Below are 12,926 nucleotides of genomic sequence, written 5' to 3'. Positions count from 1 at the left end.
CCAACCTTGCGAAGTTTAACCAAGACAAGTGCAAGATCCTACAGCTGGGTCGGAGCAATCCCAGGCATAGCTACAGGTTAGGCAGAGATTCAGAGCAGCCCTGTGGAGAAGGACTTGGGGGTGTTGGTCAATGAGAAAATGAGCATGAGCCGGCAGTGTGAGCTCACAGCCCAGAAAGCCAACCGTATCCTGGGCTGCATCAAGAGGAGCGTGACCAGCAGGTCGAAGGAGGTGATCCTGCACCTCTACTCTGCTCTTGTGAGACCTCACTTGGAGTATTGTGTTCAATTCCGGTGTCCTCAACATAAAAGGACATGGAACTGTTGGAACAAGTCCAGAGGAGGGCCACGAGGATGATCAGGGGACTGGAGCACCTCCCAGATGAAGACAGGCTGAGTAAGTTGGGGCTGTTCAGCCTGGAGAAGGCTGCGTGGAGACCTCATAGCAGCCTTCCAGTATCTGAAGGGGGCGTATAAGGATGCCTAGGGGGGACTCTTCATTAGGGACTGTAGTGATAGAACAAGGGGCAATGGGCTCAAACTTTAACAGGGGAAGTTTAGATTGGATATAAGGAAGAAATTCTTTCCTGTTAGGGTGGTGAGGCACTGGAATGGGTTGCCCAGGGAGGCTGTGAATGCTCCATCCCTGGCAGTGTTCATGGCCAGATTGGATGAAGCCTTGGGTGACATGGCTTAGTGTGAGGTATCCCTGCCCATGGCAGGGGGATTGGAACTAGATGATCTTAACGTCCTTTTGAACTCTAACTATTCTATGATTCTATGACTTCCAGCAGGCTGTGCATTAGGGTATTATTTGCAGCTGCAGCCCAAGAACTCACCATGTTATAGCCCTTTCATTTTTGTGGGGACTGTCCTTTGAATTGTAAGTGCTCAGTTGATGGGAAGTACTGTAGTTATTTAATATTTATGCTGCAGGACTGCCGGAGTCTCCAGTCATTTTGATACTTTTGGACTAAGCACTGAGGATACCCAACAGCAAGCAGAATCGAAGCCACACTTTGCAGACAGAAAAATAACTCTGTTCTTTTCATCTTCTTCTAGAGTATTCTTACAGTTGTCAGAAGTGCATATATTTATGTCAACAGACATTTGCAATGCTAAGGGCTGAAGGAATGTAAGTGGTGACTTTGTTTAAACCAGTTGCAAGAAGTGAGAGCCTTTAGAAACATGGGATGCCTCCAAAATGTATGACAAGGCTCCCTGGGACTCAGTGCTAGGGCCAGGACTCTTTGGGAGAAGACCCTGAGGAAGCAGCAGACAGTTGCAAGCACTGGTAGCATAGCTCAGACTTAGATCCCTGAGTAAGATTATGACAAGGGAAAGAGCTGGCTGGTTGAAAGAGGTGTGGAGCTGAAAGCAAATCTCATCTCTTCTTGTTTGAGCCTGTGCTCAGGGAGACAGGAACATGTGGACCTTGCAGAGTTTTACTCTTTACAGGCCCTCTGCTCCCTCTGATATGTTCCATCCCTGGCAGTGTTCAAGACCAGGTTGGATGAAGCCTTGGGTGATATGGTTTAGTGTGAGGTGTCCCTGCCCATGGCAGGGGGGGTTGGAACTAGATGATCTTGAGGTCCTTTCCAATCCTAACTATTCTATGATTCTATGATTCTATCATCCATCAGCTGGAAGAGCCTGTGTGATGCCTGCCCACTCTGGCTGCAGGGCAGAAGCAGCCCTCAGTGGCAAGGAGTCTATTCTCCATTGGTCTTCAGCCAGGATTGCTTGTTCTGCAAGGTACTGAGCACCTTGACTCACCACAGTACACTAAATACTTATACACATGGAAAGGTGAAAAGTACAAGAGGCAGCACCTTCATAACCAAGAATGGAAAAACCCATTTGATTTGCTAAATCTCTTCTGAGTAAAAACGTTCATGTAGCCATAGTAATACAGAGATACAAAGGAGAGTCTGCAGAGGAGAGGTACCTTTTCCTTAGAGCATCTGGTACCTCTAAAGAAATCCTGCTTGATTTGCTAGACTGTGAGACAGTTTGGTTGCTTCTGTCTAGCCCTAATTTAACACAATGCCTCTACCAGGTGCCAGCAAAGGTAAGGGACTTAAGGAAAGTATTTGCAGCAGCTTCCAAGCTCTCTCACAGTTTTTGTCCATGAGTATTGCTTGCTTCTTGCTCTTCGCTGATGCTCTCAATAAGGGCTTACAGAGTTGTGCTTGAAAACAAGAAATATGACTTTTGAAGATAAATGGTTTGCTGTCTCTTTCTGTTTCAGGAGGGAGATGTCTGGCCAAATTCCTCAGCTGAAATCAAGGTGATCTTTAAACCGCAAGAAGCCAAAGTCTATCAAGAAAGAGTCTACTGTGACATCTCAGGTACAGCTCCTTTCTCCTGCTCCTGTTACCCACAGTGAAAGCACAAACACTCTTCCAGCCCACTCAGTTCTCATGTAATTGCTGGAATGGTCAGCAGGGCAGTGCTGGCATATGCCCACTGTCCTCTCCTGTCCAAAGCCAGGTTCAGGATGCCTGACTCTGGATCACTGATCCCAGAACAGTCAAAGCAGTGAAGGGATAAGCTTTCATGCCATGAGTTTTCCAGCATTTCTTCTGCTGAGATACGTCTATAAAGGCCAGAGAGCTACAAAGGAGAGCAGTTTTTAGTGAATGAGCACTAGGCCCCTGTACACCATTTCCCTCCAAGATGAGCATTCCATGGATGTGCTGTCAGACTCCTGGGGTGGCTGGAGCTGAGTTAAAATGTGCTTCCTGAGCCTGGATCCCCTCCCGCTATCCACACACTGACAGACTGAGGGTGGCTGAGCCTCATTGACTGCAGGGTGTTTGCAGAAGGACAACTCCTGGCCAGCATGTGCTTCTTTCCCTGCATGGGAGTTGCTCTACTCAGGAGGGTGAGCAATCAGACTGTTTTATGGTTGCCCTGTGCTACAGAGATGCTGTCAAGTCCTCTTCTGGGAACAGTTATCACTGACCCACCTGAGTTTGTACCACCTCTATTCTTACAGAGATAATTGCTTTGCTATGCTAGCACAGGGCAGGGGACGTTTGTGGCAGACTGCGTGGTTCAGGTTATGTTTTCCTTCCTCTCCGTCTCTGCATGTTGCTGCTTAAGGTGTTTTTCAAGAGTGGGAGATGACTGTCAAATCCATGGAACACTGGTTTTACTATCGAAGAGGAAGGGTTGCAAGGCCCGTGGTCCTCCACCGATCAGGCTCCTTTCCTGGAGGGTGCAAATGCAAAGCTGGTTTGAAGAGCTTTGAAATTTGCTCTTGCAGATATTTCAGCTCAAAATTTACTTTCTTAGTTATTCATGCAAATAAAACTGTAGGAGCTTGAAAGAAACACATGGTAGGGGCTTAAAAAACCTATTTTTTAATTATTTTCTTTTTAAGTTTTTCTGCATATGGAAATGTTTTGGGTTACATCTGATTTCTTCCAGAACCCATTTCTAAGCCACTCTTGCAGGGAGAAGCAAAATCCAAAATGATGATCACTCCTTTACCTTCTGATGTCCTGCATCATGTATATAGTGGATCTACATTTATTAACAGGGTCAGATGGGAATCGTGTTCAAAACCAGTCACATCCTGTGAACAAGGAGTGTCAGAAAGCAGAAGGAGTTCAGGAATTTGGCAATTAAGTCCTGTGCTGTTGGGCCACTTGTACCCTATTTATTTAAAATTGAGGCAGCAATGCCAAACTGTACACCCCACGTGACATGCCAAGGTATTATTCCTGCTGAGATCCAAATTCTTACTCCATGGTGCCAGGTGTGGCTTTAGGATTGAGGACGAGGAGGTATGTAGTAGTCACTGCATATCTGGTCTTTGTGCTCCAGAACATTTTACAGTGGGAGCATCACAGCTATACCCAGGCCTTGGGCAAGGACTGGATGTTCCTGAAAGTCCCAGCTCCTAGCAGAGAGGAGGATGTACACTCATTTTGTTGGTTTGGTTGTTTTTCCTCTCAGCTCTCCCGAGTGCTGCATGTATTTTTGTCTGCTCCTCCTCCTTTGGGAAAAGCACTCTCTATGGTTCACCTGAAAGGAGGAAGAGCCAGATTTCTTGGACTTCCTAGAGTTCCAGGATCAGTGAAGGTGTAGATGGTTTTCCGTGAACCTTCTGGAGAGGCTGAGGACTTAACTGCAGAATGGGGAAAAACTGCCACTGATTTTTTGATCAGCGTGACTGTGGACAAAAGCTTGTCACTTAGAAATCTTTGCCATTTCCTAAACATTTGGCAGTTTAGACCTAGAGTTTTTAATGAAAATTAAGCAACACATGATGCAAGATAGAGCAGTCTTTTGACAGTGAGCACCCAACACTGCCTATTTCTGTGAAACAAATACACAGCCCTCTAATTAATGCCTGAGCTGTGAAACAGAATCATCTCTGCTTTCAGGTGAGTTTTGCCTGGATCACTTAAATTGCTGCAATGCACGAAAGCAATGTAGCTTTTCCTTCCTGGCTTTGGACATTATCAAACATTCACATTCCAGGACTGCAAAATTGAAGTCAGCAATCATTGCAAAGTCTATTCCAGGAGAGTTGTTTTCAAGCTGTAATCTGTTCACTGTGTTATCACGTGTGGGCTGCTCTTTGCAATAAGAGACTTTACTTACTCATTTGGGACATTCTGGAATAACCATGCAACAGATTAAAAGAAAAAAAAAATCAACCTTAATTCACTGATCTTCTGTTAATGGCAAGCATTGCACAAAAGGAGGTTGAAGGATGGAGGATGTCTTTGCAGAAAAGCTACAATGAAGGTTGTATACAAATAGGCACTTTCTTCTCCTCCTTGTGCTACTTGCTTTCCATGCAGAGTAGAATGGGATGGCAGGGAGACCCAAGCCAAAATTTGAGTTTAGTACTGAGACTCTTCAGGCTTCTACAGTGATTCAGAACAGCCTTCAGACTGAAAGGTCCTGCACTATGTCATCTTAGCAGACTTAGAGAAGAAAACTAGCATCTTGGAGTTTAGCTATAAGCCTTGTGGTCTCAGTTGCCTTTCAACAAGGAATGTTCGTGTTAGCAGTACATTTATGGCTTACCTGATCTCAGCAGTGAGGAGGGTGGTTTTCCAAAACTGCTGAGCATGCTTTGAGAAAGATTTCTTTACAAAGATGAGGTCTTGGTGTCTTGATGGGATAGGTGAGTGCTTCTCCTCTCTGGAGATCATGAAGCCCTGTCTTATTTAGTCATCGCTGCAGGATGTGAGCCCTGGAGTACCCTGATACGGAGCTGTCTATTAGGCACAAGCATTGGCTAAGATGTGCGTATCGCTGTTAGCAGGGAGCTTCACCTTGTTTGGGCTCATGCTTTTTGACTCCTGTACTGTTGTCTCTGCATCAGTACAGACAGTGGATTCTTGCTTTCAGTTCTGTTTCCTGAGCTTTGTGCCTTCACTGAATGGATGTCAAAGCTCATGGAAGTCATGGAAAGAGATTCAGAGATCTTGTTTTAAACTTGACATCACATTTTCAGGGTGAAAACCAATAGCCAAATTACAATCCAGCCTAAGGGGTCAGTTAGAAATGAGAAACCAGCCCCAAGGCGTCTTTCAGCATCTTTAGCTGGCCTAGCTCTTTGGCAACCTGGAAAAAAAATGTGTAATTGCTATACACTTCTATTATATACCTCCCAAAGTATAGAGGTGGTCACCACACTGGGAACACAAGCCAGATAAGTTTCATGATCAATGATTTTATTGTATTACAAGTCATTACCATAAAGTACAACGAAACAAGAACCTTAGCCCAAGGCCCCAGCTGATAAATTCTAACACAGCAAATACAGGCTGTAAGTAAGATACAACATGCTGGAACTGTGAGATCAAGAGCAACAACATTGAGAGCCAATAAATCAGCATTGTGACGAGTGACTATTAATCCAAAACAATAAATGCTTATCACAAATACGATTAGACACACTCCAGTCAGATCTGTCTTTATCTCAACCCTTTGTGCCCCACATTGGACACCAAAAAGAACCATCAAGGATTAAGTCCAGCCGTAACTCAGAACCACGCAGCCTTTCACTCTCCACCCTGGCTTACTCCCCCCCCAGCTCCCAAAGGGGTGGGGAGGAGAATGGAAAGAATGTAACTCCCACTGGCTGATACAAGAACAGTCCAGTAACTACGGTGTAACACATACCACTACTGCTACCACCAATAATAATAATGATAAGGGAAATAACAAGGGAAGAGAATACAACCTCTCAGCACCCGCAAACTGATACCCAGCCCAGCCTGAGCATGTAACCTGTTACATGAACCTTTCATGTAACTGCCCCCAGTTTACATAGTGGGCATGACATGCTGTGGTATGGAATACCTCTTTGGTTAGTTTGGGTCCTGTCTCTGCTTCCTCCCGGCTTCCCCTCCTCCCTGGCAGAGCATGAGACTCACAAAGTCCTTGGTCAGACTAAAGATTACTAAGCAGCAATTGAAAACATCGGTGTTATCATCGCTGTTCCGAGGCCGAAAGTCAAAAACACAGCACTGCACCAGCTAGTAAGAAGGAGAAAAATGACTGCTACTGCTGAACCCAGGACACAGAGGGAATTATACTGAAAGGGTTCTCTCTCCCCAGGCCGTGAGACAAGGCTGCCTCTGTGTATCAGCGGGGAAGGCATTGGACCCCAGCTCCGCTTCAACTTTGACCTGCTGGACATCGGGCAGGTTTTTGTTGGCTCGGCCCTCAGCTATGAGGTGAGCAGTAGAGGTTTGCAGGGGTTGGGGTGGATCCTGATGTTTCCTGGGGCAGCAGTGATCCTCATAGACCTGCAGGATTTCTGGCAACTCTGGCAGTTGTGAGCAGGGAGTATTCACCTTAATAGTCAAATGTGGGGGATATTGCAGAGTCTAGATATTTTTGATGAGCTCTGAAAGTTGTGTATGTTACTCATGAAACCCTAATCCCTGCTTTTCGGTAAGCTTCCTTCGAGATCAGGTGGGAGGTTTAATGCAAAAAACCAACCAACCGAACTTGATACATGAAAGCCACACTGGGTCAAAAAGATAAGTATTTAGATGTTTTTGTTTCAGCCATAGGTGCACCTTTGTAGTCTGGCTGTTAAAAAGCTGCTGGAACAAATTTACTGTGTTTGAACTTGAGTCCATTGGAAATAGTTTTCAGTTAAATGCATCCCACCAGTTCCTGGGAGTCGAACAAAAGCTGTTCAGCTCAGAGCTGTCCCTTGCAAAGATGTTGGGAGTGCTTTCCCTTGCTGAGCAGTCTTTTGCCATGCTTCAGACTTGGTGCATTGCTGGCTCTATAAAGAGCAAAGCAATAGAAATGAAGCAAAGGAACCTTCTACGTATTTGCCCTCTCCCATCTCCAACAGCATCAAGTCCTCTGCAATAACAAATGGCATAGAGCAACTTAGAGAGGTAGAGGATAATGCAGTGCATCATGCCACATTTTCAAAAGCTTGACTGTGGCAGGGAAGAACACATTATGGTGTTTTCTTACCAAAATACTGTGTTCTCTTTGCATTTTTAATGCTGATACTTTATTGATTCTCTCTACATCAATTTATTATTTCCATTACTCGAGACAATGTGAATGAGGAGATGATATTGTTATAGCTGTACTAAGCAGTGAGACTGGAGGTAAACTTCATCCTGGCATAGGATCCCAAAGTGCAATTTGTAATTAAGGTATAAAACACATGAGAGGAGAGAGCAGTTTTCAAGTTACCATTACAGAGTTCAAATATGTAAATATTCACAAAAATTAAAAAAAAGGTCATCTCTCTGCTTCTGACTCATTTTTTCTGACAGGTTTTACAAGGACAAAAATTAGGGAAAAAAAAAAGAAAATAGGTAGGTGCAAGGAAATGTCAGGATTTCACCCTGCAGCAATCAGAACAGCTTTGCTCTGGGTAGGTTTGTTGGTGAGAGGCAGTATGCTTGTGCTGGTACTCAACAGACAGATGTGGGTGTTTCTCAGCAGATGAGTCTCAACAAACACTGTGGAATTGTGTTGCTTGTTTGAGTCAGTTGATTTCTCAATGTGGCTGGGTTCAAAGTTTGCTTTTTCTTCTACAGAACAGTGAATTTGTAAATAGGTGAAGCTGCTGTACACCTCACGGTTGTCCTCTCTTCACATGTCTGCTTAAGCAAGGACTAAGAAAATATCAGATCAAAATAAAAAACTAAAATAAACCTAAATTATATACCACAGTAGAATAGGGGAGTGCTTCTGAAGTTGGTTATAGTGTATCCTAAGATGTCTTCTGCATGCAGTGAACTTGCTTGCTGTAATGGATGCTGAATGTGGCAGGATCAGACTCATCTAGAGCAGAAGTAGTTATGTGATGATTCATTAATAATGATGCAACTGCCCTTTATGGCTCTTAGAGATGGGTCTAAACCAATTTGGTGATGCTGAACAGGTCCTCTGCACTGCAAGTCAAAAGTGGATTACTCTGTGTCAATGGAATAAACCCAGAGTGATTCTGCTTATGTGAACTTATCACTGCTTTACATGAAAAAACCCAAAGGCAGAACTTGTCATTTTGTATTTTCTTTGGCTTCTGTCAAGTAGCAGCACACAGCATCTTCTGTCTTCTACAGATATTAATTGTTTAAATAGAAAATAAATTGCTTAATTATAAAACAAATCAGCCTTCTCCTCATGTATTTCCATTGTTTTCTTGGTGCTGCAGGCAATTCTGCTTAACAAAGGAGCCATAGATGCTCCCTTCAGCTTGGTCCTTCCAGCTACAGCTCTCGGCTCCTGCTTCACTTTTACCCCACAGGAGGGCATCGTTTTGCTGGGGGGGTACCAAGTCATCCGGATCTTCTTCAGACCCAGTATCCTGGGGCAGTTCACGGAAGAATTCGTGTTTAGCGTGGACAGATCCCCTGAGCCTGTGGCCCTGACTATCAGGTGAGGAGGGTTATAAGAGCTTGGTGGTCACATTTGTAGCTATTTCTGGGTAATCATCTCCCACCTACCTCATTTTACTATGGAGCAGAGGAAAAAAAAATATATGCTAAGGTCTTAAGTCTTGTCTCTGAACCTAGCATCCCCACACTAAGGGCCAAAGCTTTTTAACCTTTACTTCAGCCTGACCTGGACTCCTTGCAACTGCAGCAGAAATGAAATGCAATTGTTTGCAAAGGGGAATCATAAAGTAGGTTGGGTTGGAAGGTCACCTAGTCCAACACCCCTGCAATGAGCAGAGGCAACTTCAACTAGAGTAGGTTGCTCAGAGCCCCGTCTAACATGACCTTGAACATTTCCAGGGATGGGGCATCTTCCACCACTCTGGGCAACCTGGACCAGTCTCTGCAGATGTGGTCCCACCAGATAAGAACTGAAATGGCAAGTCTAGATGGTGGAAATACAGATGACATTTTACATGATACAGATGTTGCTTTAGTTAATTTTTATGTTGATTGCTACCATTTCAGCCAAATGCTGCATCCTATTTTTGAGGAAGCTTCTGATGTACTTAAGTAGCAACATCCAGATAAAAATCAAGTGGCGTTTGCTAGAGTGTGATCAGCATTAGGATGTAGCTCAGAGATATGAGATAAGTAAATACCCAACTCTGAAACTCTTCTGGAATGGAATGATGGTAGAGAGAATACATGGCCAGAGATCTGTGACAGCAATAGCAGATCCTGTCAGGCAGCAGGTTATTCTTGTAACCCTATTAGGGAGGTCCAGGATTTGAAAGTAATTAGCTGTCTTGATTGCAGCAGAAGAAATATTGTTGGATACTTCGAGCAAAAGGACTGACAAATACAGAACCTTTGAATGAGCAGCAAATATTTTGCATGATGCTTGTGTATTCCTGTCTGCCTTTGAAGCTATTTCAAAAGCAGAGAGATTTAGCAGTGCCAATGTACACAGCAAGCCACAAGGGGAAAACACTTGAGGTACAGTGTATTTAGGCTCGCCAATCAATTTTGATTTGATTTATGCATGGACACAAGATAAATGTGCACTGTGCTTCTGAGACCAGCTTTTACTCATCAGAGCAGTAACAAAAGCTGAAGACTTTGCAGTTCTCTTTATAACCAAGCCAATAGCTCCTCTGCCTGTCTTTGTCCTCACAGGGGCTGTGTCATTGGACCAACATTTCATTTTGATGTACCTTTCCTCTGCTTTGGTGATGTCTCCTTTGGTGAGTGTGCCCTGGGCTTGGACCATAGATTGAGAGGGCTGAGCATTACCAGAATGGAGCATGTCAGCACAGGAACATCTGTCACTGTTCCTCTGTAGCAGCCTTTAGGATGTTAAAACCCCCATGGCAGGGGGGTTGGAACTAGATGATCTTGAGGTCCTTTCCAATCCTAGCTATTCTATGATTCTATGATTCTAAAACCAGGGCTGCTGGTTCCCTAGGCAGTGTTTTGCCATCATGAGATCATCATGTGTGGTGTCCCTCACAGTCAGTTCAGCCCCAGCCTCCCAGACCCTGGCAGCAAAATGACTGTAAAGGTCCTTGTTCCAGAAGGGTCCCGAGGATGGGTCCACAGAAGAAGGGAGTTTAAGCCGTCTACTAGCCTGTAGCTGCTCTCAGTAAATGTTTCTGTTGTAAGGCAAGAGCACTATTTACCCACCTGACCTTTAGTGTGAGAAGTTAATTAGTGCTATGAGGGCACTTTGTTATCACCTCCCGGGTAACATGCCCAAACAACAGCTCTGCATCAGGCACTGATATCCTCAGAGACTTGGCTCCTCCTTCCCCACCAAAAAAAAGACCAGCTCTGATGACAGGGCCAGTGGGTGCACACCCAGAGCATCTCTATTGAAATTCACATTCTGGTATTCCATATCAGTCTCACAAGGGGCTTTTTACTGAGATGGCCTGAAGTTTAAACATTAAATCAATTGTGGACAGATTAAAGGGCCATTATCATTCAGTACCAAGGGTGCCTCTGTTTTCATGCTGTTCATGGACTTCTAAAGAAAACTTTCCTGAGCAGCATCCCCACATCACCACTTTGTCACTTCTTTTTTTTCCTTTTGAATAGCTAAAACACAAGAAATGCACAAGGTGGAAATGTAGTCATGTAATAGGAGAGTCATCCTACTTAATCTGATTTCATTAATAAGGCCTTCTCAGCTGAAGGCACCTATTGTATTTTTTGCAACTGCTTCTGACTGTTGTCTGCATCTGGTGGCTTGGGTCTCATTCATGATTGTGGAGTCTGTGTTTCCTTTTCATGTACCTCCTGCCTCCCAGTTGCTGAAGGTAGGCAAGGGTCACTGGTGATGGGTGTGAAGGAACTATCTTGTGCCTCTGCAGTTGGCTTGCCTCCCCATCTGTATTCAAATAACATGTGGCGTGCAGGCTGTGGGAAATGTCTACTCCTTGCAGAGCTGGCCAGCCAAATCAGATGTCTACTCCCAGGCAGGTTGTGGTCCTGTCTCTGCAGAACACCCAACCAGGTGTGGTTGGATCACTGTTTTTCCATTATAGAAAGCAAGTATCAAAGCTCAAGTGTTGTAAACCTTTGAGGGCAGTAGCCAAAGCCAGTCTGCAGCATGGATGTGATATCCTCACTTCTTAGATGAAGTGGGAAATAGTTCCTGCTAATTTCTAAGCATTCTATCACATGCCCTGTCTGGTTGACCCAAAACAGGGAAAGCCTTAAGGATCCTGACTAGAGAATCTGTTTTTGAGTGTTTTGCATCTTGCTGCAGTTCTCAATTTCATCCCTCCTTTCTCTTATTGTAGCTTCTCCTCAATGACAATGTACTACTTTTATCTACTGAAAACTGTGAGTGTTTGTGGAGTTAACAGAGAGCTTTTACGGATTGAATTTTCAGAGTAAATGGTCTATCTGAAGTCACACTCATGAGTGACAAATAAATGGTGCTGGTTTGGGGGCAGGTGAGAGAGCTCCTCACAGTTAGAGAGAAACTTACGATGCTCAGCATTGCTAAGAGTGGGCATTTCCAAGGAAGCAACCTCTGTGATCAGCATAACAGGAACTTACTTGATTAATTCCTCACTGAGCTTCTCAATTAGCTGTAATTCAAATTGAAAATAACTAAACTCCAAACACAGTTTTATTATAACAGGATATTCACACCAGTAATCAAGGGGTAAGTGGGGCATAAATTCATGCTTGTGTCATTTTCCTAGGCTTTCCTCGCACCTTGTCATGTCGCCTCACTAACACTTCCTTGGTGCCCATGACCTTCAACCTTCGCATTCCTGGGGATGGACTGGGAGAGCCCAGTGTGACCAGTTTTGACCAGCTGTCAGAGAACACTTGTCCGTCCTGGAGAAAGGGAACCCAAGGTCATGTCAAGCCAACCGAATTTGCCATCAAGCCCTGCAGAGGGACTGTCTGTGCCCATGGACACCTGGATATCCAGGTATGGGGCAAGTCCAGCTGTAAGTGCTTTAGAGGTGAGCTGAAGCTTCACAGATGTGTGAACAGGCTTCAGCAATGCTAGCTTTGAGCATAATGTAAGGTACTTGCACTAGTGTTAGGCTTTTGTTAGCTGGGTTGCTCTGGGACTTAACTGAAGGAGCACCATTTTGTTTCCAAAATCATAATCTGAAGATCATGTACCATATGGTCAAGTAGAGAAGCCATTCATGTGGTTTTCAGAGCTGCTTGGAGTGATTTCTTTGATTTAAAATGGGTAGAGGAAGGATGAGAACAGAAGGCAGCTGTTAAAAAGAGAGGTGTCATTGTATAATGCAGTTGGCTTTTCTTCCCAGTCTTGTTCCTTGTCTCCTGTTGAGCAGAATGAGTTGTATTCACTGCAGTGATCTCCAGCAGGGACTGAAAAAGCTCTGGTACCCATGAACTGCACAGCAACTGCTCGGTCACATTTTGCTTTCAGGTTCTCACTGTAAAATTCAACTCATTCTGTTAAAAGTCCATAGATTTCCTCTGGATTTATGCTGTTGTAGCTGAAATTAAAAGCTGGTCCCTTAATTTTAAT

The 12,926-nt window shown here is 44.4% G+C and overlaps 1 protein-coding gene across 1 annotated transcript in view; it reads left to right on the top strand.

The window, feature by feature from the left end:
* Nucleotides 1-12,926, top strand: part of LOC101880493 (HYDIN axonemal central pair apparatus protein) — a 110,043-nt gene that overhangs the window by 14,934 nt on the left and 82,183 nt on the right. Inside the window, exons 8-12 of the mRNA XM_034063205.1 lie at nt 2,251-2,350; nt 6,591-6,709; nt 8,671-8,894; nt 10,073-10,140; nt 12,112-12,347. Of these exons, the coding sequence (XP_033919096.1) occupies nt 2,251-2,350; nt 6,591-6,709; nt 8,671-8,894; nt 10,073-10,140; nt 12,112-12,347 (747 nt within the window). The remainder of the gene's footprint in view (nt 1-2,250; nt 2,351-6,590; nt 6,710-8,670; nt 8,895-10,072; nt 10,141-12,111; nt 12,348-12,926) is intronic.

The sequence above is a fragment of the Melopsittacus undulatus genome, chromosome 5, assembly GCF_012275295.1.
Source record: "Melopsittacus undulatus isolate bMelUnd1 chromosome 5, bMelUnd1.mat.Z, whole genome shotgun sequence".
Taxonomy (NCBI): domain Eukaryota; kingdom Metazoa; phylum Chordata; class Aves; order Psittaciformes; family Psittaculidae; genus Melopsittacus; species Melopsittacus undulatus.
Note: the sequence above shows the minus strand (reverse complement) of the source record. Positions and strands in the feature narration are given on the sequence as shown.